This window comes from Muscardinus avellanarius (assembly GCF_963383645.1).
Source record: "Muscardinus avellanarius genome assembly, chromosome: 7".
Lineage (NCBI taxonomy): Eukaryota > Metazoa > Chordata > Mammalia > Rodentia > Gliridae > Muscardinus > Muscardinus avellanarius.
In genome coordinates this window covers 106457234-106482625 of record NC_137793.1, presented here as the reverse complement: position 1 = coordinate 106482625, position 25392 = coordinate 106457234, and the positions used below count along the sequence as shown (strand labels likewise).

At 37.9% G+C, this 25392-nt stretch overlaps 1 protein-coding gene across 2 annotated transcripts in view; it reads left to right on the top strand.

Annotated features, from left to right (window-relative positions):
- The window catches only part of XPR1 (xenotropic and polytropic retrovirus receptor 1), a gene marked incomplete at both ends in the record, with an annotated part of 138539 nt that overhangs the window by 102845 nt on the left and 10302 nt on the right, over positions 1-25392 (top strand). The window contains 4 exons of one of the 2 annotated variants that reach the window (XM_080698458.1): positions 8203-8393; positions 8598-8777; positions 10896-11067; positions 12131-12325. In XM_080698458.1, the coding sequence (XP_080554584.1) occupies positions 8203-8393; positions 8598-8777; positions 10896-11067; positions 12131-12325 (738 nt within the window). The remainder of the gene's footprint in view (positions 1-8202; positions 8394-8597; positions 8778-10895; positions 11068-12130; positions 12326-25392) is intronic. The other variant, XM_080698459.1, reaches the window with a different exon arrangement.

Sequence of the window (25392 nt, the reverse complement as noted above, 5' to 3'; positions counted from 1 at the left end):
AAAAGATCAAAGAGGCTAGGAGTGGGTTATGAAAGAGAAGTGATAAATTCACTCTAGGGTGGATGAGTGCGTATTAGCTGAGAAAGCGCGAAAGCTAGCTTTGAGGTCAGATCATAGATAAGAAGTGTTAATAAAACATGTTTATGGTCATGAAGATATATACCAGGTATAGTAAAGGGCACGTATGGTATATACAAGGTGGTTCTTTCAGTAGGTAAACAGCATTAGTCAGTTTTGAATAGAATTTATTTTTTTTATTTTCAAAGTGAGCATAGTGTTATTACCATCATTATTAAATAACACATAAGAAAAATAAATTTCTTTTCATGCAAATTAATTGAGAGATTTTCTTTAATTCAGGACAATATGAGACCTGCTTTATTTATTAAACATAGATTATATTTTGTGATACAGTTCGATGTGTTCTCTAAATGTGTGTAGCTTGTACGTTGGTGCTGTACATTATGTTCTCTCCCTTCAGAACCTCTCTTTGTTTGATCTTTGTGTGTGTTGTTGAGGGGGAGGGTAAATATCATTAGAGCCGGCCGTCAATTCTTATTTATCTCCCCACGGGTGCTCAGAAGATAGCAGTGTTGACAGTCAGGGGAAACATAGCAGGAGTAATGCATGTACACGCACGATTCACATAAAAAATATGTGCATAATTGCTTTGGTTTCTCAAGAGGACAAGATCTAGTGCTTAATAACTTGAAACTCACATATTTCAGAATTTTAGTTGCATAAAGAATAAAACTTTTCTGTATAGATTTTTTAAACTTGTCTCTTACCTAGTATCTTTAATTTCATATAATACCAGTGTGCCATATTTTACTTGTTTAGTTTGACCATTCATAGGAGACAGAAAAGTGTGTGAAATAGACACTTATACGCTAGATAAGAATATTAATTATTGCATTCTCTTTAGAGGATAATTTGGTGTGTATGTAAAAAAATTTAAATACAGTCACTTTGATTAAGCAATTTTATTTCTGGAAAGTTAGCCTATAGACATATTTATACATGGTTGCAAAGAAAAGCAAGTAAAAAGGATATTTCTCGCCATTTTGTTTATAATAACAAAATACTCAAAGTCATCAATTGTGTACTGTTTGAATTGTTATATTGGCCCTATGTAATGGAATACCATGGAGATATTAAAATGAATGAGGAGCCAGGCATTGTGACACACACCTATAATCCCAATACTTGGGGAGGCTGAGACAGGAGCATCACAGGTTCAAGGCTAGCCTCAGCAACTTATTAGCAAGACCCTGTTTCAAAATAAAAGTTAAAAAGGGCTGGGGGTATAGCTTGGAGATGACCCCCCACACACACCCCGGCTTCATAATAAAATAAAAGGAAAAGAATGAGGTAGTGGTAGAAGTGAAAAGGCTCAGCACTTTGGAGAATTATTTGGTACTATTTACCAAAACAACACATAATGATGGAAATGCCTACATTATCCACCAAAAGACATGTTTGAGAACATTAATAGCACTACTGTTGGTAATTTTCCTCAAACTGGGAACAACCCAAATGTTCGCAACCACTGAATAGATCAACAAATTATAGTACCCAGTAGAATAATATATAGTAATAAGAAAAATTAAATACAATTACACATACAAGCATGGATGAATCTCACAAGCAAATGTTGAACAAAAGAAGCCAGACATGGTGGCACACTCCTGTCGGCCCCGCTGTGCCTGGGAGGAGGATCACAAGTTAAAGGAAGCCTGGGCAACTTCGGGAGGCCCTGCCTCAAAATAGAGAGACTAGGGGTATAGTTCAATGGTAGAGCGATTGCCTAATATGTGTGAGGATCTGGATGTCATTCCCAGTACTGCAAAAAAGGAAGAGTCAGGTGTGGTGGCACCCACCTGTAACTCCAGTACAGAGGATCGCAGGTTCACAGGCAGCCTCAGCAGTGTTGAGAGACTCAACAGCTCAGCAAGTCTCTGTTTCACAACAGAGTATAAAGGGCTGGGGGTTTCGCTCCCAGGTAGAACACCCCTGTGTTCAATCTCTAGTACCACGAAAAGAAAAAGAAAGGTGATAGACAAAATTGTTAATCTGGTATCTTCCAGGGAAGGGCACTAGGGACCTAGTGTGAGAAGAGGTTTCTTATATGCTTTATATGTTTGTGGAAAGTTCATATATTTGTGGAACATTTTCTCAACTACATTCATTCCTTGTTAAATTCTTATAATGCTCTATTAAGAAAAACTGATTTGGCAACTTGGTACAGAACAGAGAGGATTTTAGTTTTTTAAGTTTTAGGACAAGCTTCTGTTTGGGTTTTTTGTTGGTGGTGGTGGTGGTGGTTGGTTGGTTGGTTGGTTGATTAGTTTGTTTTGTGTGGTGCTGAAGATTTAACCCACGGGCATTTTACCTCCAAGCCAGACCTCTGGCCCAATATATTTCATTTTGTATTAGGGTCTCATTAAGCTACTGTGCACTGTCATCGAACCTGGGATCCTCCTGCCTCAACCTCCCATAAGTTGGTGGTATAGGCATGTGCTACTGTCCCATCTACCGATGGGTTGATACACAGCCACAGTGTCAGGTGGGCAGGTTCCGGAGCCAGCTTCCCATGGGGAAGTCCCTGCAACTCTAGGCAAGCGATCCAGTTTAACCAAGCCTCAGTTTCTTCATGTATTTGCTGAGGAAAACCAACTAATTCATAGTGTTTCTGTGAGTATTATGGAAAAGAAGCACGTAAAGCACTGAGCATGCTGCTTAGCAGCCCAGGATAAATGCTTGATTAGTGCTACCTATTTTTATTAGAAATTCATAAAGCCATGGGGAGTTTTGAATTGAAAAGCGTATCCTTAATTCTTTGGGCCCGTGGATTACACAGTTTTAGAAAGAAATGATGCTGATTCATCTTGTTTCTTAATTCCTTGGAATTTTGTATGATGACCATGTCTAGCAAAAATTGCTGTGGGTTACTCTCCACTGTATCTAAAAAGTTCCGTTGCTTTGCTAATGTGTTTCTTTAGATTTTAGATTATGTGGCATTTGAAACTTCTGGCCTTTTGATGAATAGTTTGACTGTGAATGGTTATTAAGATTGCTGTTTTGAAAAACATTTTGAAATTGTCAGTTTTTTTAACAAATGTCTTTTCATTCACATTATACCTTTAGCATTTATTATTTTACAAGGGCCATTGAGTTTTTTGTTGCTATTTTGTTTTACTAATTTTTCTTACTAGTTGTGGAGTTCAAATATATTATTTTACTCAAGATCATTGAAGACCATTGTTATTAAAATCGACTTAAAATTATATTATCAAGTAGAACTTAGGTTCTGTAAATTCAGGTCTTATTAATGTGTATTACATTTTCCTGTTCATGGGAGTTTTCATTCTATGCAGAACATATTCGTTGCTACTAAGGTTGTAAATACTTGAACCCTAACCAGGCTAATTTGGGGGGGGGGTAAGTGTGTGTGTGTGTGTGTGTGTGTGTGTGTGTGTGTGTGTGTGAATGTTACTGGGGATGGAACCTGGGGCATTCTACCTCCAAGCTACACCCTTCCTTCCTTCCTTCCTTCCTTCCTTCTATCCATCCTTCCATCCTTCCATCTGTCCTTCCTTCCTGAAACAGCGGTCTCCCTAGGTTGATTAGAGTAATCACATCTTGCTAAGGCTATCCTTGAACCTGCAATCCTCCTGTCTCAGTCTCTCAAATACTGGGATTCCAGGTGTGTGCTATCACGCAAAGCATATTTAGCTTTCCACGATCACAAATATTAACTAGACAGAATTAGAAAATTGTGAATTGTGATCTATCTTTACCATTAGTAAAACAGTTCAGTGCCTAACCAAGGAGTTAATAATGTCATCTTTAGACATATTTTTTTCCTCAAATTAGTTTCTGTTAAGACAAAATTTATGTAAAATTATTATTGGGGGGGGGGCTTTTTATGTCTGGCATATACTCCCAGACCTATTTTATATTTTATTTAGGAACAGGGTCTCACTAAGTTACTGAGAGCCTCACTAAGTAGCTGAGGCTGGCTTTGAACCTGTGCAGTCCTCTTGTCTGAGCCTCCCAAGTGCTGGGATTACACGTGTGCGCCACCACGCCCGGCTATGTACAATTATTTTAAAGTTAACAGTTCTGCGGCATTTAAAGTGCATGCACTTTGTGTACAGTCTCTACGTAAACATTTTCATTGCCCTAAAAGGAAACCTCACTGCTAAGTTTCTCTCTACCCAGTTGCTGACAACTACTAATCTATTTTCTGTCTATATATATTTACTTATTCTGAATATTCTATATAACTAGAGTCATAATGTGATCATAATATTTTGTGTATGGCTTCTTTCACATGTTTTCAGGGCATATTCGTGTTCTATCAGTGTTTCATTTCTTTTATGACTGAATAACATCTCACTAGATGTATGTTCGACCATTCGCTTGTTAATCCATCCATTGATGGATATTTGGGCCTTTTTTACCTTTTCACTGTTGTGAATGGCACTGCTCTGAGTATGCATCTCTGTGAGTTTGAGTCCATGTGCAACTTTTGGAGGAACTACCAAACTGTTTTGTGTAGAGTCTATACCATTTTACATTTCCACCAGCAACTTCTGAGGGTCCTATTTTCTGTACATTCTCACTAACACTTGTATTTTTCCATGTCTATTTGGAGTTATATTCATCCAAGTTGGTGTGAAATGGTATCTTGTTATTGCTATAATTTTTATTTTCCTAATGATTAATAATTTTAAGCATCTTTTTAGAGGCTTGTTGGTCATTTATGTTTTCTTTGAATAATTTTCTATACAAATCCTTTTACCCATGCTTCAATTGGGTAATCTTTGTATTGTTATAAAAATTCTTTATACATCTGGATACTATACTGTTAGCAGATATATAATTTACAAATAAGGATCTCCCATGGTATAAATTGTCTTTTACTTTAACAATGCAGTCCATGAGTCTATAAATTTTTTAATTTTTGACAAAGTTTAATTTATCTGTTATTGTTACCTGAAGATTTACCCTTTAGTCTTTTTTATGAGTTTCATGGTTTTAATTTATATATTTAGGTCATAAACTTGTTTTTAACTGATTTTTATATATGATATGAGATTAGGGCTCCAATTTCAGTTTTCTGCATATGAATATCCAATTGTCCAGCTCTGGTTGTTGAAAAGAATGTTTTTCCCACTGAGTGGTCTTGGCATGCTTGTCAAAATCAGTTGGACACAGATGTGTAAGTTTACTTCTACACTTTCAGTCCTATTCCATTCATCTGTACCCTTGTCCATGCTAGTGCCACACAGTTTTGATTGCTGTAGTTTTGAAGTAAGTTTTAAAACTGTAGAGTTTGCATCCTGCAGCTTTGTTCTTTATTATTACCGTTTGGGATATTTGAGAACTCTTGAAGTCTCATATACATTTGAAGATCACCTTTTCTATTTCTCCAAAAGGAGTGAATTGGAATCATAGGGGAGCATAGAAATTTTAGAATTCCTGTGGAATTGGAATTCATAGGGGGACATTAGAATTTTGAAATGGATTGCATTAAATCCTTAGGTTGCTTTGGGTAGTATCTTAACAATGTCAAGTTTTCCAATCCATGAACATGGACTTTTCTCCATATATGTAGGTCTACTTTAATTCTCTGAGCAATGTTTTATAGTTTTCAACATACAAGTCTTTTACATCCTTGGTTAAAGTTAACTCTAATCTTTTTTTATGCTATTTTAACTCAAATTGTTTTAATTTCACTTGAATTCAAATTGTTCATTTTCGATATATATAAACACCACTGAATTTTATGTGTTGATCTTTTGCAGAATTTACTAATTCTAAAGGTTTTATTATGGATTCTTTTTTGAGACTAATTTTAATTATTTTTTTTCTTGACTCTTGTAGTGTATATGTGGTCTTTGCTTAGGAATCAAGATGAAAAACAAAATAGAGTTTTACATTGATGACCTCCTAACTAGTCTTGCTTTCATACTGGTTCCCTTGTTCTTCATATAACAGTTAGAATCACCTGTAAAAATTATCAGTCAGATCATGTCACGGATGTACAAACCATCCTTTGCCTTATACATCAGAGTACAAGCTTAAATCTTGATAAAGTACTATAAAGTCTTGTCTGATCTGCCTCTAGCCAACTCTTAACTACTTTAGTTCTTCGCTTCAATCATAGAGACCTTGGTCTTTTATCTATAGATAACTAATAAACATTTATTGAATAGATGAAGTTTTTCAAGTAAAAGAAAAACTAATATGTACTGAATATTCATAATAAGCCAAACATAACTTTAGACATTTGATATATCTTGATTTCATCTTTTTTGTGTGCGTGACACTGAGGATTGAACCCAGAGGCATTCTGCCCCCAAGCTATACCCACAGCCTTTTTTTTCTCTCTTGAAACAGGCTCTTGCTATGTTAATGAGTCTCATTATTTGCTAAGGCTGTCCTTGAGCCTGCCATCCTCCTGTCTCAGCCTCTCAAGTACTGGGATTACATGTGTGGACCACCACTCCTGGCTACATTTAATTGTTTTAACAAATGTATGAGAATAGGTATTATCCCCATTGACCAATAAGGAAATTGAGACTTAGAAAAATAATTTGCCAAACTAGGATTTGATATCTGGTCTATGGTACTTGATGTCAAAGCAAAGGCTTTCTCTTCCCTGATATTTTTAAATTATTAAGTATTCTATATGCTTCAGAGAATTCAAACAGTAAATGGCCATCTTAATTAAGTAAATGTATAAATACTTATGAGAAAGTACAAGACTCTTAGAAACAGGAGAAACATAAGCAAATCTAAAAAGCAGTTCTTTTAAAAGGATAATAAGACTCATCAAGAGCTGAGAATTAATCTTTAGGGTACTATGAGGTAAGTTTCAAAAAAGTGAATTATAAGCTAGATTGTGAACAACTTGAGATTGCAAAGCTAAAATGTTTGAACGTTATAATTATTGAAGAGTTATAGTATAATGACAGTAGAGACATATGAGCAGTGCAGTGCTTAAGAGTGTGAACTTTAGAGCAGAACTGTGTGGGTTCAAATCCTGGCTTAGTTTTTAGCTGACAGAACAATTGTAGGTAATTGGATGAATTATTATTATTATATATAGAAAGCTGGGAAGAGTGCTTTTGGCACATAGTAAGCACAGTGTAACTACTAAATACTTAACATTTCCATTTTCACACTGGTCTCACATGTTCTGTTTCTTTTAATTTTCACAGCAACTCTGTGAGGTAGTATTACTCTATCTAGTTTAATGGTGGAGAAAACAAAGCCAAATAGGTTGTAGCATGCCAGGAACCCCCAGCTGACAGGACTGCTGTTACGATGCTAAGCCATTTCACCATGCCTTGCTATAATCTAAGAAACCAGTGGAGCAGGGGGGTGCCATGCTAAAAGCCAAGCTTTAGGACTAGGTCTTTTATCTATTTTGAGTTAATATTTGTACATGTGTTAGGTAAGGGTCCAATTTTATTCTTTTTCATGTATTATTATTTTTCAACAATATTTAGTTAAAAGACTAGTATTTCCTCCACCAAAAGTTCATGGAAACCTTGTCAAAAATAACTTGACAATGTATGGAAGAATTTATCTCTAGGCTTTTACTTAACTCAAATGGTTTATATATCTGCCTTTAGAACAGTACTACACTGTTTCAATTATTGTAGCTTTATATGGTTTGAAATCAGAAAATATACATCTTCTAGCTTTGTTCTTCTTCGAGATTGTTTTGGGTATCTAGAGTTCATATTCCATATCAGGATAGATTTTTTCTGAAAAATAAATAAATAAATGTATGATAGTTTCACCTAAAAAAAAAGAAAAGAAAAAAATATTCTCTGGTAAGAAAGAAAGCAAAAAGAAATATTGAAATGTTATCTTTAAGTCATCAAAAGCTTGGTATCAGACAAATGAAACTGTTATGTGAGATTATCAATGTTAATATTGGATAAATTGCTATAATACTAGATGTCAACCACTAAGCCAAGCATGGGAAGGAGGGATGGGGAGGGAATGGGGTGGGGATCGGGTAGGGGCTAACTGGGCGATGTGTGCATGTATGTCTACAAAAGTATTATTTTTATACCACTGTGATGTATGAATACATTGCACCAATAAAAAATTAAAAAAAATATTAAAGAGAAAATATAAAAAATTATAGGTTTTATAACTAATAAATTATTCTTTCAGCTGTTTTTAAACTTGAAGCAGATAGAAGTATATGGCCCTTGATAAGAATCTATCGGGGTGGCTTTCTTCTGATTGAATTCCTTTTTCTACTGGGCATCAACACATATGGTTGGAGACAGGCTGGAGTAAATCATGTGCTCATCTTTGAACTTAACCCAAGAAGCAATTTGTCTCATCAACATCTCTTTGAGGTAATCAAAGCAAGACAAAGTCCCGCAGATTTGGGTTGAATTCGATATTTAACTGGCTTAAGATGATACTGCAATCCATCTTATATTTGAGGATAATTATTTGCTTAATTGCTAATCATTTTTCTTACCTTTGTTTATTAAGAACATTTCTAAGTAACAGTAAAAATAAGAATAACTTGGTCTTTTTCTCTCCCCCCCCCCCAGATTGCTGGATTCCTGGGGATATTGTGGTGCCTGAGCCTTCTGGCATGTTTCTTTGCTCCAGTCACTGTCCTCCCCACATATGTGTATCCACTTGCCCTCTATGGATTTATGGCTTTCTTTCTTATCAACCCCACCAAAACCTTCTATTATAAATCCCGATTTTGGCTACTTAAACTGCTGGTAAGTCCAAAAACTTGTGTAGCATTCCTTAAGTAGTATATTAGCCATTGGCTTTTCTAAGGTAAGACCAAGGTTTCTGGGATGTATAACTTGAAAAGTGCCATTCACATTTGTCCGTGTGAGTGATGCCCAGATTCAGAGGCAAAGAGTACATGTTGAAAGTTGTTTCCTCTGGATGTGGTGGCACATGCCTGTAATCCCAGCGCTTGGGGAGGCTGAGACAGACAGGAGAGCACAGGTTTGAAACCAGCCTCTGCAACTTAGCAAACTCTCAGCAACCTAGCAAAAAAATAAAAATGAGAAGGACTAGGGGTGAAGCTCAGAGGTAGAATGCCCCTGTGTTCAGTCCTTAGTACACACACACACACACACACACACACACACACACACACACTGTCAAATGTATTAATGACTATAACTGTATTCGCTTTTTCACTGGTCATATTATACCAACACTTAGTATTCCCTCCCCTCTTCCTTTCTTCATCTTCAATTCTGTAAAATTTCTTTTCCTCACATTTTTTTTCATGCCAATCTCTCTCTTTTCAGGTCCCATCCCTGTGTCCCTTGGTTTCTTGTTGAATGCATTATCTTCTGCTGCTCTTATAGAGACTTTCTATGTTAGTCAGGCTTTGAGGATGGGGCTGGCAGATTTTGAGGTGAATGGAAATCTCTATATCAGAAGCAATTTTCTCTAGGCAAGAGTCTGTAATTGGAGAATAAGTAAACTTTCTGACCTTTTGATGTAATGGCCTAAATCATCCTCTTAGCTTTGTCTCTGAATTCTTCAGGTCTATTCTGTACCTCAGAGTCTCTCAAAATAGTACAATAGGCACCATGCATGGATAGTCACATCCCACTCTGCCCCTACCATCCTCACTCCAAAGAGTTTACTGAACATGGAACTTATGGTTTCAAATGGTATTGGTATCTCTGGCTTATTGTTTTTACCATAAGAGACTGAGTCATGGAACCAAGGTATATCTCAAACCCCGCATTGTGTCTCTCAAACACCTAGCCTAGCTTCCAAAGCTCCAAGACAGTATCTGTCAGATAGGATTATCACCCAGGATTGATCCATAATACAGTTCTATCTCCCTAATATAATAAATATAAATATTTAGAAAGAACCAGCCAAGTCCAAGAGGAAGGTGTCGTAGATGCCCCGGTTGAATTTTGTCTACTAAACTAATATAGCTGGAGGTCCAGCGAGCTAGATACATAGACTCATTTTCTCCTATATAATGAAGTAGAAGGGGTATAAGGATAAAGATTACAGCTACCTTTAGCTTGTCTTAGATACTTCGCACAGACTTATCAAGAAGGTCTGCACAATTCAAGCCCATTCCTGACTGCATTTGTCTCTTGTCCTTGTCTGCAATGCCATGATTTGCCTTTTGTTGCTGAACAGGTTGAGTCTGTAAAATGGAAGGATGAGCAGTACCTAGCTTACAGAATTGTTGTGGGAGTTAGAGTATACATAAGCCTTAAGAAAACGCACTGCATGAGATGGTGTCCAGTGTGTTCTGCTTTGATACCTTTATCACTGTTTTAAGAACAGTGGAAAAGGACTGATTTCAGTGGCATCATTTCATAAGGGAACACAACTTTACAATAACATTAATGAAACGAAAGACAGTTTGTTAGAGACTGGAGTATGCCTCAGATGGTGTACCATTCTTCCCTACCTACCCTTTGCAGGCAAAGAAGATGGGGAAATGTTCCAGATGTGATCATAGTACTCACCTCCAGCAGAATTTACTGTGGTGCTTACCTTAGACTCCTGGTGCTTCTGCCGCCTTCACTCCCTTCGCTTTTGATTCCACATCTTCCTGCCTCTTGACTTGCCATTTTTTAACTGTAGCTGTTCCTGCTTTCTTTCCTCCCCTACTTTATTTCCTTTCTTAGTTCAACTCACTTTCTTCACTACTGATTCTCAGTCCAGCCTCTGTTACTAGGTCCTTGTGTTTGAGTACCATTTTATAATCTTAAGCAGTCATACTGATGATTTTTCATTTTATTATCTGAAGCAATCATACTGATGATCAGATATGAATTAGAGAAATTTAATGTGACTTTTCTTGCTTTTTGTTTTCTGATTTTTTTTTTCTTTCTTAGTTTCGGGTATTTACAGCCCCCTTCCATAAGGTAGGCTTTGCTGATTTCTGGCTGGCTGACCAGCTGAACAGCCTGTCAGTGATACTGATGGACTTGGAATATATGATCTGCTTCTACAGTTTTGAGCTCAAATGGGATGAAAGCAAGGGCCTGTTGCCAAATGATTCAGAGGGTAGGTATGAATGTGCATTCACACTACTAAAATGCCAGTGTAAACCAAGAAATATTGGGAGTGATAAATGAGAAAGTTAAGGTCATGGTGAAAACTCATCCAGTAATATTGTAGACTTAATTAAATGTACTTGGCAATCTCTTTATCTGAAGTAATTTGGCTTTTAAATTGTGTTATGGTTTAAGCCATCCATTTGCCAAGAGATTTACTATAACTATTTTTTTTTTTTTTAGAAAAAGGCTCTAATACATTGGCAGTTATATCACAAGTGCTGTAGTGCCAACAATTTTTCTTCACATTTTTACTCTGGAATATTTTGTAGATATCAATGCTCAAAAACATTAGTTACTTAGAATCAGATCAAGTATCTTTTTTAATTCTGATCTGAGACCTTGTTCTTCTGACTTCGTCCGCTCTCTTAGTTTATACCAGGAGTTTAAGTTATTGAGGAATTTTGCTTTGTGACAAAGATCCAGTTTAGATAGATGATATAGCATCTGACTAACAAAAGTTAATGAGAAGTCTGTGCTGACACATTTTCAGTGATTGCCAGTGGATCACAACCCTCTTGTAGTTGATGATATTATAATATATAACCAGAATTCAAGAAGCATTGACTTACTAACTTCATTCTTCTCATTTAAAGACACAGTCTATTCTTGATTTTAGTATGGGGCCAGGGGAAGGAGCATATGTACTCTTGGGTATTTATTATGCTATGTAGTGGTTTGGAGTCCATCAAATTACCTAGAGTCACCTATAACATTTACAGGTATTCCAGATGTTTCGAATCATAAAACAAATCACTTTTCCCCTTTGCTTAGCATACTCACTTTCTGATTTTCTTCTAGTTTTATCATCCTCCTTGAAAATAATTATAGAACCGATATTCAGTGGAAGATTTTTCCACTAGTCCCCTCTGTAGAGTCTTTCCTTGACTTATAACTACCACTACAAACCTTTGGCTTTTATGGACTCGCTGGTGGTTACAATGTATGGTTAAATGAGGTAAACAAGTTACTTTTCAAAATTGTAATTTTTTTCTTTTTTGGAATCTTCACAGAACCAGAAATCTGCCACAAATACACCTACGGTGTGCGAGCCATTGTTCAGTGCATTCCTGCCTGGCTTCGCTTCATCCAGTGCCTGCGCCGGTACCGCGACACGAAAAGGGCCTTTCCTCATTTAGTTAATGCTGGAAAATACTCCACCACCTTCTTCACAGTGACCTTCGCAGCCCTTTACAGCACTCACAAAGGTACTCTGTGATGGACACTGACGAGAGTCTTCGCGACCTGGATTTTTACTCCTTGCATCGATTGCTAACTCTGGTTACTTTCCCACGGCCATGCTCTTTTTCCCCCACAAAAGTTCTAGTTCCCTCAGATATATCAGGTTATTGAACACAATTTTAGTCTCATTCTAATATTTCCTGACCTAAGTTATCATTGAAAAAAAAAAAAAAAAAAACACACTCACCCAGAATAGGAAGGATTGTTTGTTTGAAATCGTAAATTATGTTTAATGGGTCCAATCTATGAATACTTTAGGTTTTCATTTGGTTTGTAGACTTCCTTGTTCATTAATGAGCTTGGGAAATGGCTAGGTGGAAAAGATTCCCTCTGGCAATCAAGTATATTTTTAATCGCTTTCCTTCACGGAGTAGTAAGGATTGTTTCCAGCCCATTTAGCTGCAAATTGAGTTCTCTGATCCCTCTAGTTTTTCTGTCTCTATGGCAACCTGCGATTGCTTGCAACTGCTCTTCTGTTGGGAAGAGAAAAAAGCTTTTAAGTTCTGAGCCACATGCAGTCACTCCTTTTGAATTTTTAACCCTTTTCCAAGAACTGTCAATCAACAGTCTCACCTCCTTTTACTAAAATGCATTTCTTCTTTGTCTGTTTTCATCAATATCAGCCCACACTTTAGATGCTGAACTTTCTCAGCTGTAGGTGGTAAAGAGATGCTACTACTTGAAATTATTATAGTTATTTTTAAATACTTTTGTAAATTTTTTTCAGTAATTTTTGTTTTTAATTGTGAGATTACATTTTGAGAGTCTTAGCCAGTGCTACAGAACTGTTTCTTATCTAAAGTGTTTGTGATGGTCATGAAAGTTGAGGGTATTATTTTAGTAAGCCATGAGATTTTCTCCACCAGAATACAGTACAACATACTCCCACTTTTTGCAGTAGATTCTTTGGTAAGAGTAATAATGATAAATGTAGCCAATAATTTTATTGCCACCAAGGTACTCGTGTTAAATGATATAATTTCACTAAGTACCTCAGTGAAGGAAACATTGCTCCCATGATTTTTAGCTTGCTGAGGAATGCCATCATTCAGCTAGCATGCAGCGTGAGTTAGAAGGTTGTTAGGGAATTTATAAATTGGGCGACTGATTATATACATGGTATTTCATAACCCTTTGTACTGAATGATCAAGAACCACTCTTCTTTCATTTGTAGGTAAAAATGAGCGCTGTATTTTTGGTTGAACATTTTAGAACATAGTGTATAACTATACTGATACCATTTATTAAGAAGCTGAAGATCTGAATTCTTAAATCTATAAACACTAAATCAAGCTGGGTGCGGTGGTGCGTGGCTGTCTGTAATCACAGCTCTTTGGAAGGCTAAGGACAGAAATTCCAGGTTTCTGTCTCAAAATAAAATTTAAAAAGGGCTGGGATATGTTTCAGTGGTAGAGCAGTCTGCGGTCCAATCCCTATACCATAAAACAAGACAAACCCCACTCAGAATCTAAAACGCTGGGAAAGCAGTGATTTAGATAGTAGTACGGTCTTTCGACATTTTTTTCCTCATGAGCCCCTTCAAATAATTTTATAAACTGTATTATCTCCTGGGCATTTTAAGCTTACAGCTGGAATTTTTCATTTGAAGTTTAAATAATCACAAAAGATGTTATTTTCAGTGTATTTTAAGTATTCTTAAAACAAAAACGCTAAATATTAAAAAATATAAGTAATCTAAATAAAAGTTTATTATTTAGCATGATTTATTTTTTAAAAGATGAAGCAATTCTGTGATGGAAAATTTATCTTTCTCATCGAACTATATTTTTATTTTAAAATATGTGTATTTTCATTGTTGTAGCAGAATACTAAGTCACCTTAAAGGGGGAGAGATTTATTTAGACTCACAGCCTTCGAGGCTTCAGTGCATGATTGCTGGGGCCGTGGCAGCACAGAACATGGCTGGGAGGGCTTGGTAGAACAGAGCTCCGGTGAGAGGAAGGAGCTGGGTCCCTACAGACCCCTCAGAGGCCTGCCCCAGGTTCCTCATCCTCTAACAGTGCAGTGTATTTTTATATTTTAATACCTTTGTTTGTGCTTACTTATATATATGTACATATACAATATACATACATACATGTAAATTAAGGTGCTTTATTTCTTGTCACTACAAGATTTTTTTTTTCCTTTCTGGGTTGTAATTATCATTACTATGATTGTAAATGTATTATAATTTTTGTGTGTGTGTGGTACTGGGTATGGAACCCAGGGGCATTCTACCTCCAAGCTACACCAGCCCTATTTTTTATTCTTTATTTTGAAACAGGGTCTCACTTAGTTGCAAAGGGCCTCACTAAGTAGTAGCTGAGGCTGTCTTCAAACCACGATTTTCCTGTTTCAGCCTCCCAGATGTTGGGATTACAAGCATGTGCCACCATGCTCAGCTACAAATTTTAATAAATACCGCACAAAAATTTTTTTTCTTTTTTCTCTAAAGAACTGGGAGTTGAACTGAGGGGCATTCTACCTCCAAGCTACATTCCCAGCCTTATTTTTTTTTCCTTAATTTTGAAACAGGGTCTCATTAAATTGCAGAGGTCTTACTAAGTAGCTGAGGCTGGCTGCAAACCTACGATCCTCCTGGCTCAGCCTTCCAAGTATGGGGATTACAAGCGTGTGTCACCACGCCCAGCTTACAAAAATATACTTTTTAACTTCTTATTAGTGCATTGTAGTCATGCATCTTAATGGAGTACAAGATGGTGGAGGGAGGTATACATACACACATCACCCAGTTAGCCCTTATCCAATACAAAAATATTTCTTAGCGGGGCGTGGTGGTGCACGCTTGTAATCCCAGCATTCGGGAGGCTGAGACCGGAGGATCGCAGTTACTCAGCTACTTAGTGAGGCCATCTGCAACCCAGTGAGACCCGGTTTCAAAATAAAGAATAAAAAATAGGGCAGGGGGTGTAGCTCAGAGGTCAAATGCCCCTGGGTTCCATCCCCAGACCCGCAAAAAAAAAAATTCTTAATGAAATAAGTTTATATTACTTTCTACTTTTCAGTTTTTATATATGTAAATTCTGGAAAACCTAACATTGCTATGTAGATAAGAATGGAAGATATTTTATTGCTGCAAATGTCACTCAATTTTTTTAACAATTTCATTCATATGCCCAAAAGTTACTAGTCTGTCTGCAATACTTATTTTTAGTAGACAAGTATTTATTATTGAAAACAGAATTGGAAATAAACTATAAAATTGAACATACACTGAATGAAAAAGGATTTGTTAACCAGTCATTAGAGTTATTAATTATTAATATAGTTATAATTACTAATAGTTTCTTAGTTTTGGGACAGTAGAACATCATATGATTATTAATTTTAGAGGCTCCTTCTTAGCCCCACATAGTCAGGTAACAAGAAAGTTAACGTACCTGTCGGTGCAGATCCTACTCTTCCAGTCTGTTTGCTCCCGCACAGAGGCTTCCTCGGGAAGGCAGTGCTGGCAGCTGCTCCTCGGCTCTCCTGGGCCCGCAGCCTGCAGCACTCAGCTCCCTGACTGCGGCATCCGTAGGCTGTGGCTCTGCCTTTTCCTCTGGTTATTCGCATTGGCCATGTTCTTTCTTCCCACTGACATTCCAGCTCCCTCAGTTATACCAGGTTGTTCTTAAACAAGCTTTAGTCGCTTACCTACGACTTATTGTAGGGGAAGAAAAACTTTTGTTTTTTCCTCTTAGGTTAGTGGCAAAGACCCTAAAAAAATTGATGAAAGACAGATTAACAGGAGAAAAGGTTTATTTTATTATTCAGAGGCCATAATAGCAAAAGAGGAAACACCCAAAGAAGAGGCTAGACCAAGGGGCTTATAGGACATTTTTACAGAGTAAAACTAAGGAGACAGGAAGGGGGCAGCCGGGCTTCTAGGTCTGTAAAGCAGGAGGGCAAATACACGGGCCTGGGGACTACTGGGAGAAAAGGTTATTCAGTAATGTTTGCTATGTAGACACAATAGGTAGCTCCTCCCTTAAGAATCCTCTCTGATAACTGGACATCAGAGAGAAAGGCAGCTTTACAAGTGGAAATTTCAGTTGCCTTTGCAGAATGTGCTTGTGCTTTGCTTTTAGACTCAAGGGGAGAGAGCAGAGATTTCCTGCATCTGCTTCCTCCGTCTTCTTTAGCTCAGTTAATCTTTATGCCAGAGTCGTCGCACATTTTGGGGTGATGTACTTTGATCCTCTTCATACCCTAAGTAGGAAAGCAGTTAGCCAGACAAAAGTGTTGGCACACACCTGTAATACCAGTACTTGGGAGGCTGAGACAGGAAGACCTCAGGTTTGAGGCCAGCTTCCTCACCTAAGTGAGGCCCTCAGAAACTTAATAAGACCCTGTTTCAAAATAAAAAATAAAATGAGGCTGGGGTATAGTGAGAGCTATGATATCTCTGGGTTCAATCCTCAGCAACACACACACACACACACACACACACACACACACACGTTTTACTTCAGATTAATATATTTGTATATATCCTATATTTGTACATATCCCTGTGTAAACACACCTTATTTCTTAATTCTAATTCTGAACTATGTGGTGAGTAGGTAGGCAGAGCAGTGCATTCAGAAGTAACCATTCAGACCGTGCTAGACACCATGAGCAACGAGCCGGGTGCAGGGGCACACGCCTGTTAACCCAGACCGGGGAGGCTGAGGCCGGAGGGTCGCGGTTCACGAACAGTGTCAGCTACTAAGTGAGGCCCTCTGCAACTCAGTGAGACCCGGTTTCAAAATAAAAACAATAAAAAATAGGGCAGGGGCTATAGCTCAGAGGTCGAATGCCCCAGGGTTCCATCCCCAGACCCACAGTAAATAAATAAATAAATAAATAGGGCTTGCGGTGCAGCTCAGAGGTAGAACACCCCTGGTTCAATCCCAGTACCACCCCCGACCCACACACACATATAGCAACAAATAATACACAATTCTTGCCCTCAAGAACATGTCACTTGGTAGGGAAATGGACAAATACAAAGGCATTAGTTGTACCGTAATGTGAAGAATATATTTAACACTACTGAATTCTACACTCAGAAGTGATTAACATGGTCAATTGTGTGTGTGTGTGTGTGTGTGTGTGTGTGTGTGTGTGTGTGTGTGTGTTGCTAGAGACTGAGCCAGGGCTCCATCACTGCTACGCAAGTGCTGTGCCCCTGAGCCGCTCCCAGCGCACCGTGGCACTTGCGCAGGGACAGTGGTGCAGTTTCTCACTTGTCTTCTTCTTCAGCCTGGGGCTGTTTTGTTTCGGGCAAAGCTGCATGTTTAAAACAGAGACAATAGTACTCCTCTGTCTGCTTCACAGATTCCACGAAAGTTGAGCGGGGGCACGTGATGAAATCACCGGGTGGGCGCTAATGTACTACACAAGCAGAGTTTAGGCTGAAATGAAGTAGTGTTGACCGGAGCTGGTATGTGTGTTTCTCCCTTTACAGAGAGACCTTTTAAGAGGAACCCTTCGGATCAGTCGCCTTGGGTTGAGAGGTTGCACAGGACACGTATCAGTGAGGAATGTCTTTGGCTTTTTGCCCAAGTAATTTAGCAGCCTACTCACTGAACACAATTCATGTACCCACTGTCATTTTTTTAAAAAAGGGCATTCTTAAAGGAACCATTGGTTTATATTTCAATCCTATCCCTAACTTTTTTATTTTTTCATCCCTAAGTTTTTAAAAAACATTTTAAGGTTGCTACATATTAAGTATGTATATCACTGACATTTTATACCATAATCCCTAGAAGCAGGGTAGAGGGAGGGATTAGAAAGACAAGTCAGAAGGACCATTAACGGAAAATTTGACATTGAATGATGATCAAAAGTAGAATTTAATTTCTGTTGTTGTCTTGGGTCATTTTCCCAAAAAAGACATCAGAAAACAGACTTTAGAAGCAATTATTGAGCCAAAAGAATAGATTTAAAATGGTTAATTGGTTAGATGATTTTCTATTAAGTGTATGCCTGTGTGCTATTGCAAAGGATAAATATTATGGGGAAGAAAGAGGAAAAGATGGTGAGGTAACCTGTTCAGACTCAAGAGACCTGAGTGTTTTTGGAGAACTAGCCAGCAGGAGTTGCCATAGAAACAGCATTATATTAGGGGCATTTTCAAGATTATTTCAAAGGCTGTGTCTTGTGTTTTACCGATAGATTTGTAAAAGTGGAGACAGAAGAGTTAACTCTGCACCTAGAATCGTTTTTAGATGGCGAGGGAGGAGGTTTAGGCAACCCATTTTAAAAAAGACTAAATATGATATATTGTAGCCAGCCCTCATTTGTTACATTAAAAAAGAAGCATGTTTGAATTATTTCAGTGTTTTGTGTCACTGAGTTTTAGAAACAAAGGAATTTAAATAGCAGCCGGTCTCTGTTTGAGAATTCATATTTCATTACACAGCTAAATTTGAAGCCAACTCCCACAAGTGTTTGTTGGAATCGGGATTGGCAGAGACAGGAAAGTGTTTGAACTGGTTTGTATGTGTCCTTGAGGCTTCTTGGTTCTGGCAAGGAACAGCCCGGGGGAGGTACCATAACGGAAAAGGCCGTTACGTACTCTGACCAGCTTTTTGAGGGAGAGCCCTCTAATAGATTTTCTCTTTTTATTTACAGTTTCTAACGTTCTAAAATAGTTATAAATTCTTAGTGGATTTAGCACTGCTATTCCCCTAACTATATGAAGGAAATTCTTTAATAATACTTTGTATTTCCGTTTAGACCTTTTAGACGTCTTGCTAACGTTTGCTATGTTCTCTGCACAGTTGGAGTTGGTTTGTGTCAAGCAGTCAGCTGTTTTCTGGGCTCACGTGCCTCTGAGGCCCCTTCTTTTCTCCTAGTGAGGATTCCTCAGCAGAGTTCCACGCAGTCGCTTCAGTGCAAAGTCCTCAAGTGCTTCCTCTGTGGGGCGAGGCCAGCCTCTTACCCCTTTTCTACCCTAAATAATAGGCTACTATGTTACATTCCCGAATTTTAGTCTTAATACTATAATAGAAATGATAATTGTTTTTTAATTCTCTGGGGAAAAATTTTGTTCCTTATTAACTTTTTTAAAAAGACATAAGTACAATTAAAAAAAACTCATTTGGATAAGTGTTCTCATTTTTGCCTTGCTATTGAAAGTAGCTCAGAACTTTAACCCCTTTGAATCTTGACATATTCTCTTGTAATTTTCTTAGCCTAAATAATAGTGCAGAAAATAAATCAATTATTTTCAAATTTATTTTTACATTGTTGGTTTAAGAGCTCCTGATGCCATAAAGCCAAAAAGAAGATATGTTTTCTTCTGATTTTCGTTTCTTGAGTAGCTTTTATCTACTTGGCATTGCATTTTTTGCTAGTTTGTTTGTTTATTTATACCAGGGACAATTAAACTCCAAGCCAAACTCCAAGCCTTTATATATTTATGTTTATATATTTGGGGGGGATATTGAACCCAGAGGCATTCTACCTCTGAGCTATACCCCAAAGTCCTCCCCCCCCCCTTTTTTTTTAATTTGGAAATAGTCTCACTAAGTTGATGGGAGCCTCACTGAGTTGCTGAGCCTGGCTTGGAACCTGTAATCTCCCTATCTCAGCCTCCCAAGTACTGCAATTACAGGCATGCACCACCACACCCATCTTTTATTTTTTATTTTGAAACAGGGTCTTGCTAAGTTATGGGATGCTAGCCTCGAACTTTCAGTCCTCCTGTCTCAGCCTCCCCGGTACCAGAATTACAGTTGTGTATGCCATAGAGCCCAGCTTCATTGAGCTAATTTTAAGTGGTTATAATTGTATCTAATAGTAGCTTTTGAAATATTAATTATAGCTTTGAGTAAATTAAGTTTCCTTTGTATCTGCTTTGTCAATTTCCCTGGAGATTAAAAACTTTTTTAAATAGCAGTTATGGTTATATCCTGCTAATATTTTGGCGGTTTCTTTTGTAGTCACTTCTGTTTTCTTAATTGCTCTTACGACAAATAGAGTTGACATTTCCATATAAATTTATTATTTTGAAATACACGAGAGAAAGATTAAAGTTAAAAGCAGTTTGTAAGCAAGGACTGGTGTTATATGCTTGTAACCCTTGTACTTCGGGAGGCTTAGACAGGAGAATCGGAGATTCAAGGCCAGGATTAGCAATTTAGTGAGACCCTGTTTCAAAACAAAAACTAAATAAAAAGGGCTGGGGTATAGCTCAGAGCAGAGGTAGAATGACTCTGGTTTCAATCCCCAGCACTAAAATAAAATTAAATTAAAAGTTTATATTCTTTTATTACTTAGAAGTTGAGAGATAATTTTTAAAAGGAGCAAAGTTGCCAGGCTGGTGGCGCACACTTGTAATCCCTGCACTTGGGAGGCAGAGACAGGAGGATCGCGCAGGTTAGCCACGCCGGCTTCAACCTGTAATCTCCCTATCTCAGCCTCCCAAGTACTGCAATTACAGGCATGCACCACCACACCCGGTTTTCAAATTAAGAGACCCTGTTTTCAAATTAAAAAAAAAAAAAGTATACAAACTAGGTCTGGGAGTGTAGTCCAGAGGTAGAGGTAGAAGGGCTTCCAGGAACCCCAGTACCACCACCACCCCCAAAAAAAGGAGCAAAGTTAAAAGTTTTTTATGAATTCAACTTATTCAATTTGTCTAATTGGAGAGAAATTTGAAGACAATTGCTTGAAAATTGAATTCTTAATTTTATATTATTTTATATCACATAATTTTCATAAGAATGCTATTGGTGGAAAGTATAAACATCAGGGAATGTTATTGTGTCTAAGTATTTTCAGCAAAAAGAAAAGAGAAAGGGGAGAAATGAGCAGACCATATACTATAAGGCCTTGAATTTCTGCTAAGAACTATGTATAGCACCCTAGGAAACAGAGTGAGATTATGCATGAATCTCTTTCCATCAGAGTTTTATAGTTTAATGCAGTAAGTGTACTTATCACCTATTGCTGCCTGAGAAACCAACCTAAAATTCTCAGGAGAGAGAAGAGAGGAGGGAGACGGAAAAGCAGGACAGGGCTAACTGTAATCTAACCCACTGTTACATGAAAAATAGCTTGATTTTTTTCATTGGCAAAGACATAAGTGTAATTTTACAGAATAAAAATAACTAATAAAAATGTTTCATTTCACCAATATAATAAAATATATAAAAATATATAAATTAAAATAATATTAAATCAAAGAAGCACATGGAACAGTGCACCCTCGTCTTGCTGGTAAAGTATAAATTGGCAGTGAACCCTTATTCTGTGATGGAGTATAAATCAATAAACAATGTGCTGATGCTGTTAGGAGTAAAAACCATTCATACTTTTGACCTAGTAACTCCCTTTCCATAACTTCTCCCTAAGTAAGTAGAGACATGGACAGAAGTGAAAGTATCTCCACAGAACTAGATAGTAAAAAAACAGAAATGATCTAATAAGTGCCCAGCAATAGAATAGTTTTATTTAAAGTAACTGTGTGATGCATGAAATATTATATAGTAGTTTGTCAAAACACAATGCAAAGCATGATGGGACATGCTTGTAATCCCAGTACTTGAGAGGCTAAGATGGGAAGATCGCAGGTTCAAGGCCAGCCTCAGCAACTTAGCAAGGGCCTCAACAACTTAGTGAGATGCTTTCAAAATAAAAAAATGAAATAGGGCTAGGGTATAGCTCAGAGGTACAAAGCTCTGAGTTCCATCTCCAGTGCCACAAAACAAAACCAAAGTTGAAGAATGAGGACAGCCTCTGTAAACAGAAAAGTCAAGCACTGAAGAAGAGGGGCGTAATCACATCTAATGTCATGGAGTACTTCTGTGGGCAGCATTTAACGTGTATTCATTCAATACTTCCAGAAACCCAGAGGGGTTAAACCAGATCTGGACAGTGGTTTAAAAGTGGCATTTTATTCAGGAACTATTGAAAAAAAGTGATCTCAGTATGTAACTGGGCTTAGTTCCAAACACAGCATGAACGAATGGGAATTTATAAGCCCAGAAGCAGACTGAGGGTCAGTGGATGGGAAATTACTAAAAGAAAAAGCCGGCGTGATGGCACACACTCGGAATCCCATCCCAGTACTTGGGAGGCTGAGACAGGACGATCACAGGATAACGGCCAACCTCGAATGAAAAAATAAGACGGGGGGGGGGGGGAGGTAGCTTGTGGAGGTAGAATGCCTCTAGGTTCCATTCCCAGTACTGAAAAATGAATGAATGAATGAATGAATGAATGAATGAATGAATGCAGGGTAAAGGGAGAGTCGGTCTTAAGTAACTTGACGGGTTCTTGCTAATGGCAAAATAGTGTGATCCAATGTCAAGGGTGAGTGCAGGTGGGTCAGGGCTAAGATTCTTGTCACAGCTGGGTGATGCAGGTCCTACAAGGACAGATGCCCGGGTGGAGGTCTAGAGGGTAGAGGAGTATGACTAGAATTAGGTCCAGGAGGGAGTCTGTCAGAGGTAAGCACTTGATCTTCCATTTCACAAATAAGGAAGTTGAAAACAAAGTAAGTGATTCGCTTATAGCTGGAAAGAAGAAGAACCTACGATACCAGTCTGAAACAGACAGTATAGTGCACAGATCATCAGGTAGCAGGCAGGTAACAAAGCTCAAGTTCACACCTGGGCCCTGTGATTCTTTTTATTTTTTAATACTGCCTTCCAGGTCTATAGAATGCTCTGAGCTCTTCCCAATGACACAGTGTTAAACTCGGGGTGACCAGAACATAAAAGACAGGGCAGAGTGCTGTCAGTACAAGTGCCAGATAAATTTATGATCGGAAAAGCACAAAGGTACGATGAATAAGAAGAAATTAAATCGTGCTTTTTAGGTGTTAGGACCACTTTTAGATTCTTTGATCTCAATGACCACATTCATGGAAAATCAAAAACACTACCAGGGATTTGGTCACTCACAGTAACGGTGACACGCTTTTATTAGAGCAGTGTGGAGTCGGCCCAAATACGAGAATAATCCCTCTGCCAGAAAGGTAAAAGTCGTTTAATTTGAAGGAAACAAAAATAACAAATAATGGGAGAATGACTTAACATGATTAATTTGCTTAGAATTGTATTCTTTTTTCTTTTTTTTTTTTCTTTTTCTTTTTCTTTTTTTGATGGTACTGGGGATGGAACCCTTCTACCTCCAGGTTACACTCCCAGACCTATTTTATATTTTATTTAGAAACAGGGTCTCTTAAGCCAGCACGGCTGGCTTTGGACCTGCGTGATCCTCCTGTCTCCACCTCCCAAGCTCGGGGATGACAAGCGTGCGCCACCACGCCTGGCTAGAGTTGTATTCTTTTTATGGTCTTAAAATTTACTTCTTAAGAAATAAGAGGGGTTGAGGGGGTGGCTCTATGATAGAGTACTTGCCTAGCACGTGGGAGGTCCTGGGTTCAATCCCTAGCAACACACACATGCGCGCACACACACACACACACACACACACACGAATAAGTGGATCAATAGATCAGAGATAATTAGGGTAAAAGATAAACAGGGAGTGTTGTCCTATATGTCTTAGATAATTAGGAGACGACTAGTGAGCTAATAATTCCATTGATACCTTTTTACTGTTGGTTTTGTTTTTGTTTTTGGTGGTACTGGGATGGAACCCTTCTACCTCCAGGCTACACTCCCAGACCTATTTTTTTATATATTTTATTTGGAAACAGGGTCTCTTAAGCCAGCGAGACTGGCTTCGAACCTGTGAGATCCTCCTGTCTCCGCCTCACAAGCGTGGGGATTACAAGTGTGCGCCACCACGCCTGGCCCATTGATACCTTTTGTTTTTGTTTGGGGGCTGAAGATTGAACCCAGGCTTCAGCTTGCTAAGCATGCGCTCTGTGCTGAGCTACACCCCTGGCCCCATCATTGAGACTTTGAGTTATAAGGTGTGAGGTACAAGATACGAAACCTTAAGGTACAAAAACTCATCAGAATTTTTAAACAAATCTTTTCCTACAAGGAGTATTTTCTTCTTATTAAAGAAGAAGGGAAAATACAAAATCTACTCTCTGCCCAAATTCCTCCGTGATACGTATCATGAGGACTATCAGTATGTTAATTTTTTAGAGAATGATGTTAATTCAGTAGTTTAATTTTTAGGTTATAGGAATGGATCCAGGATTTGTTAGACATGCTAGGCTCAATCATGATTCCATTTACCTCTGCAGATGTGGGCTTTGAAAACAATTAATTGTTTTCTTATTTAATTTTAGATTTAATGCTAGCAAATAATTCCCAGAGGAGAAAGATTTCAGGCGGAAACGGTTCACTTTCTTAACGGTGTCATTGTTTTTGGGTTTCTCTCTTTTCTGCTCTAACGTTCCTACAGTGGCCATGGGTACAAAACTCTTAAGAAATTTATTTGTATTTGTTTTAGGTTTAGCAGATACCATTACCATAAATATGTTCAATGCGAATTACACTTCTTATGTGGCAGGTGTGTGAGAGATAGAAGCTTAGGTTAGAATAAAAATGACTTAATTTTCTGTGATTCTGAACATCACTGAAGTGGACTACGGGGGTTAGCCTAGAGAGAATAAGATGTAATTGCTTGCCTAAAGTGATAATATCTTTCCAGCATAGCCTCTGAATATCAACGAAGGCCGGCAATTTCAGGGAGAGGCCGTCTTCATTTGGGAGATGGGAAAGATCAGATGAGGATAGTAACTAAAATGAGGCCAAAATGTAGACCAGATGTGTGCTCATCAGTGAGGAGGTCCATTTTGTCTTTAAGCATTAGTATGAAATATTCCTGAAGAATGTGTGCTTATTTGAAACTCAGTCCTCGTGTGTTTCGTAGGAATGTTACAGGCTTAGAAAAGAAGACTCAATCCATTGTACCATATTAAGAGTTAAACTGTAGGGATAAGATTTATAATCTAGCTAGGAATACCAGAAAATTAGCATATTTATTTTAGCTTCATTATTCCTTTTTATTTCAAGCTTTACAATCACTTCTGATATGATAACTTACACTCAGTTATTTCTCCAGTGATTACTAAAGAAAGAAAAATCAGCTTTCACTAGT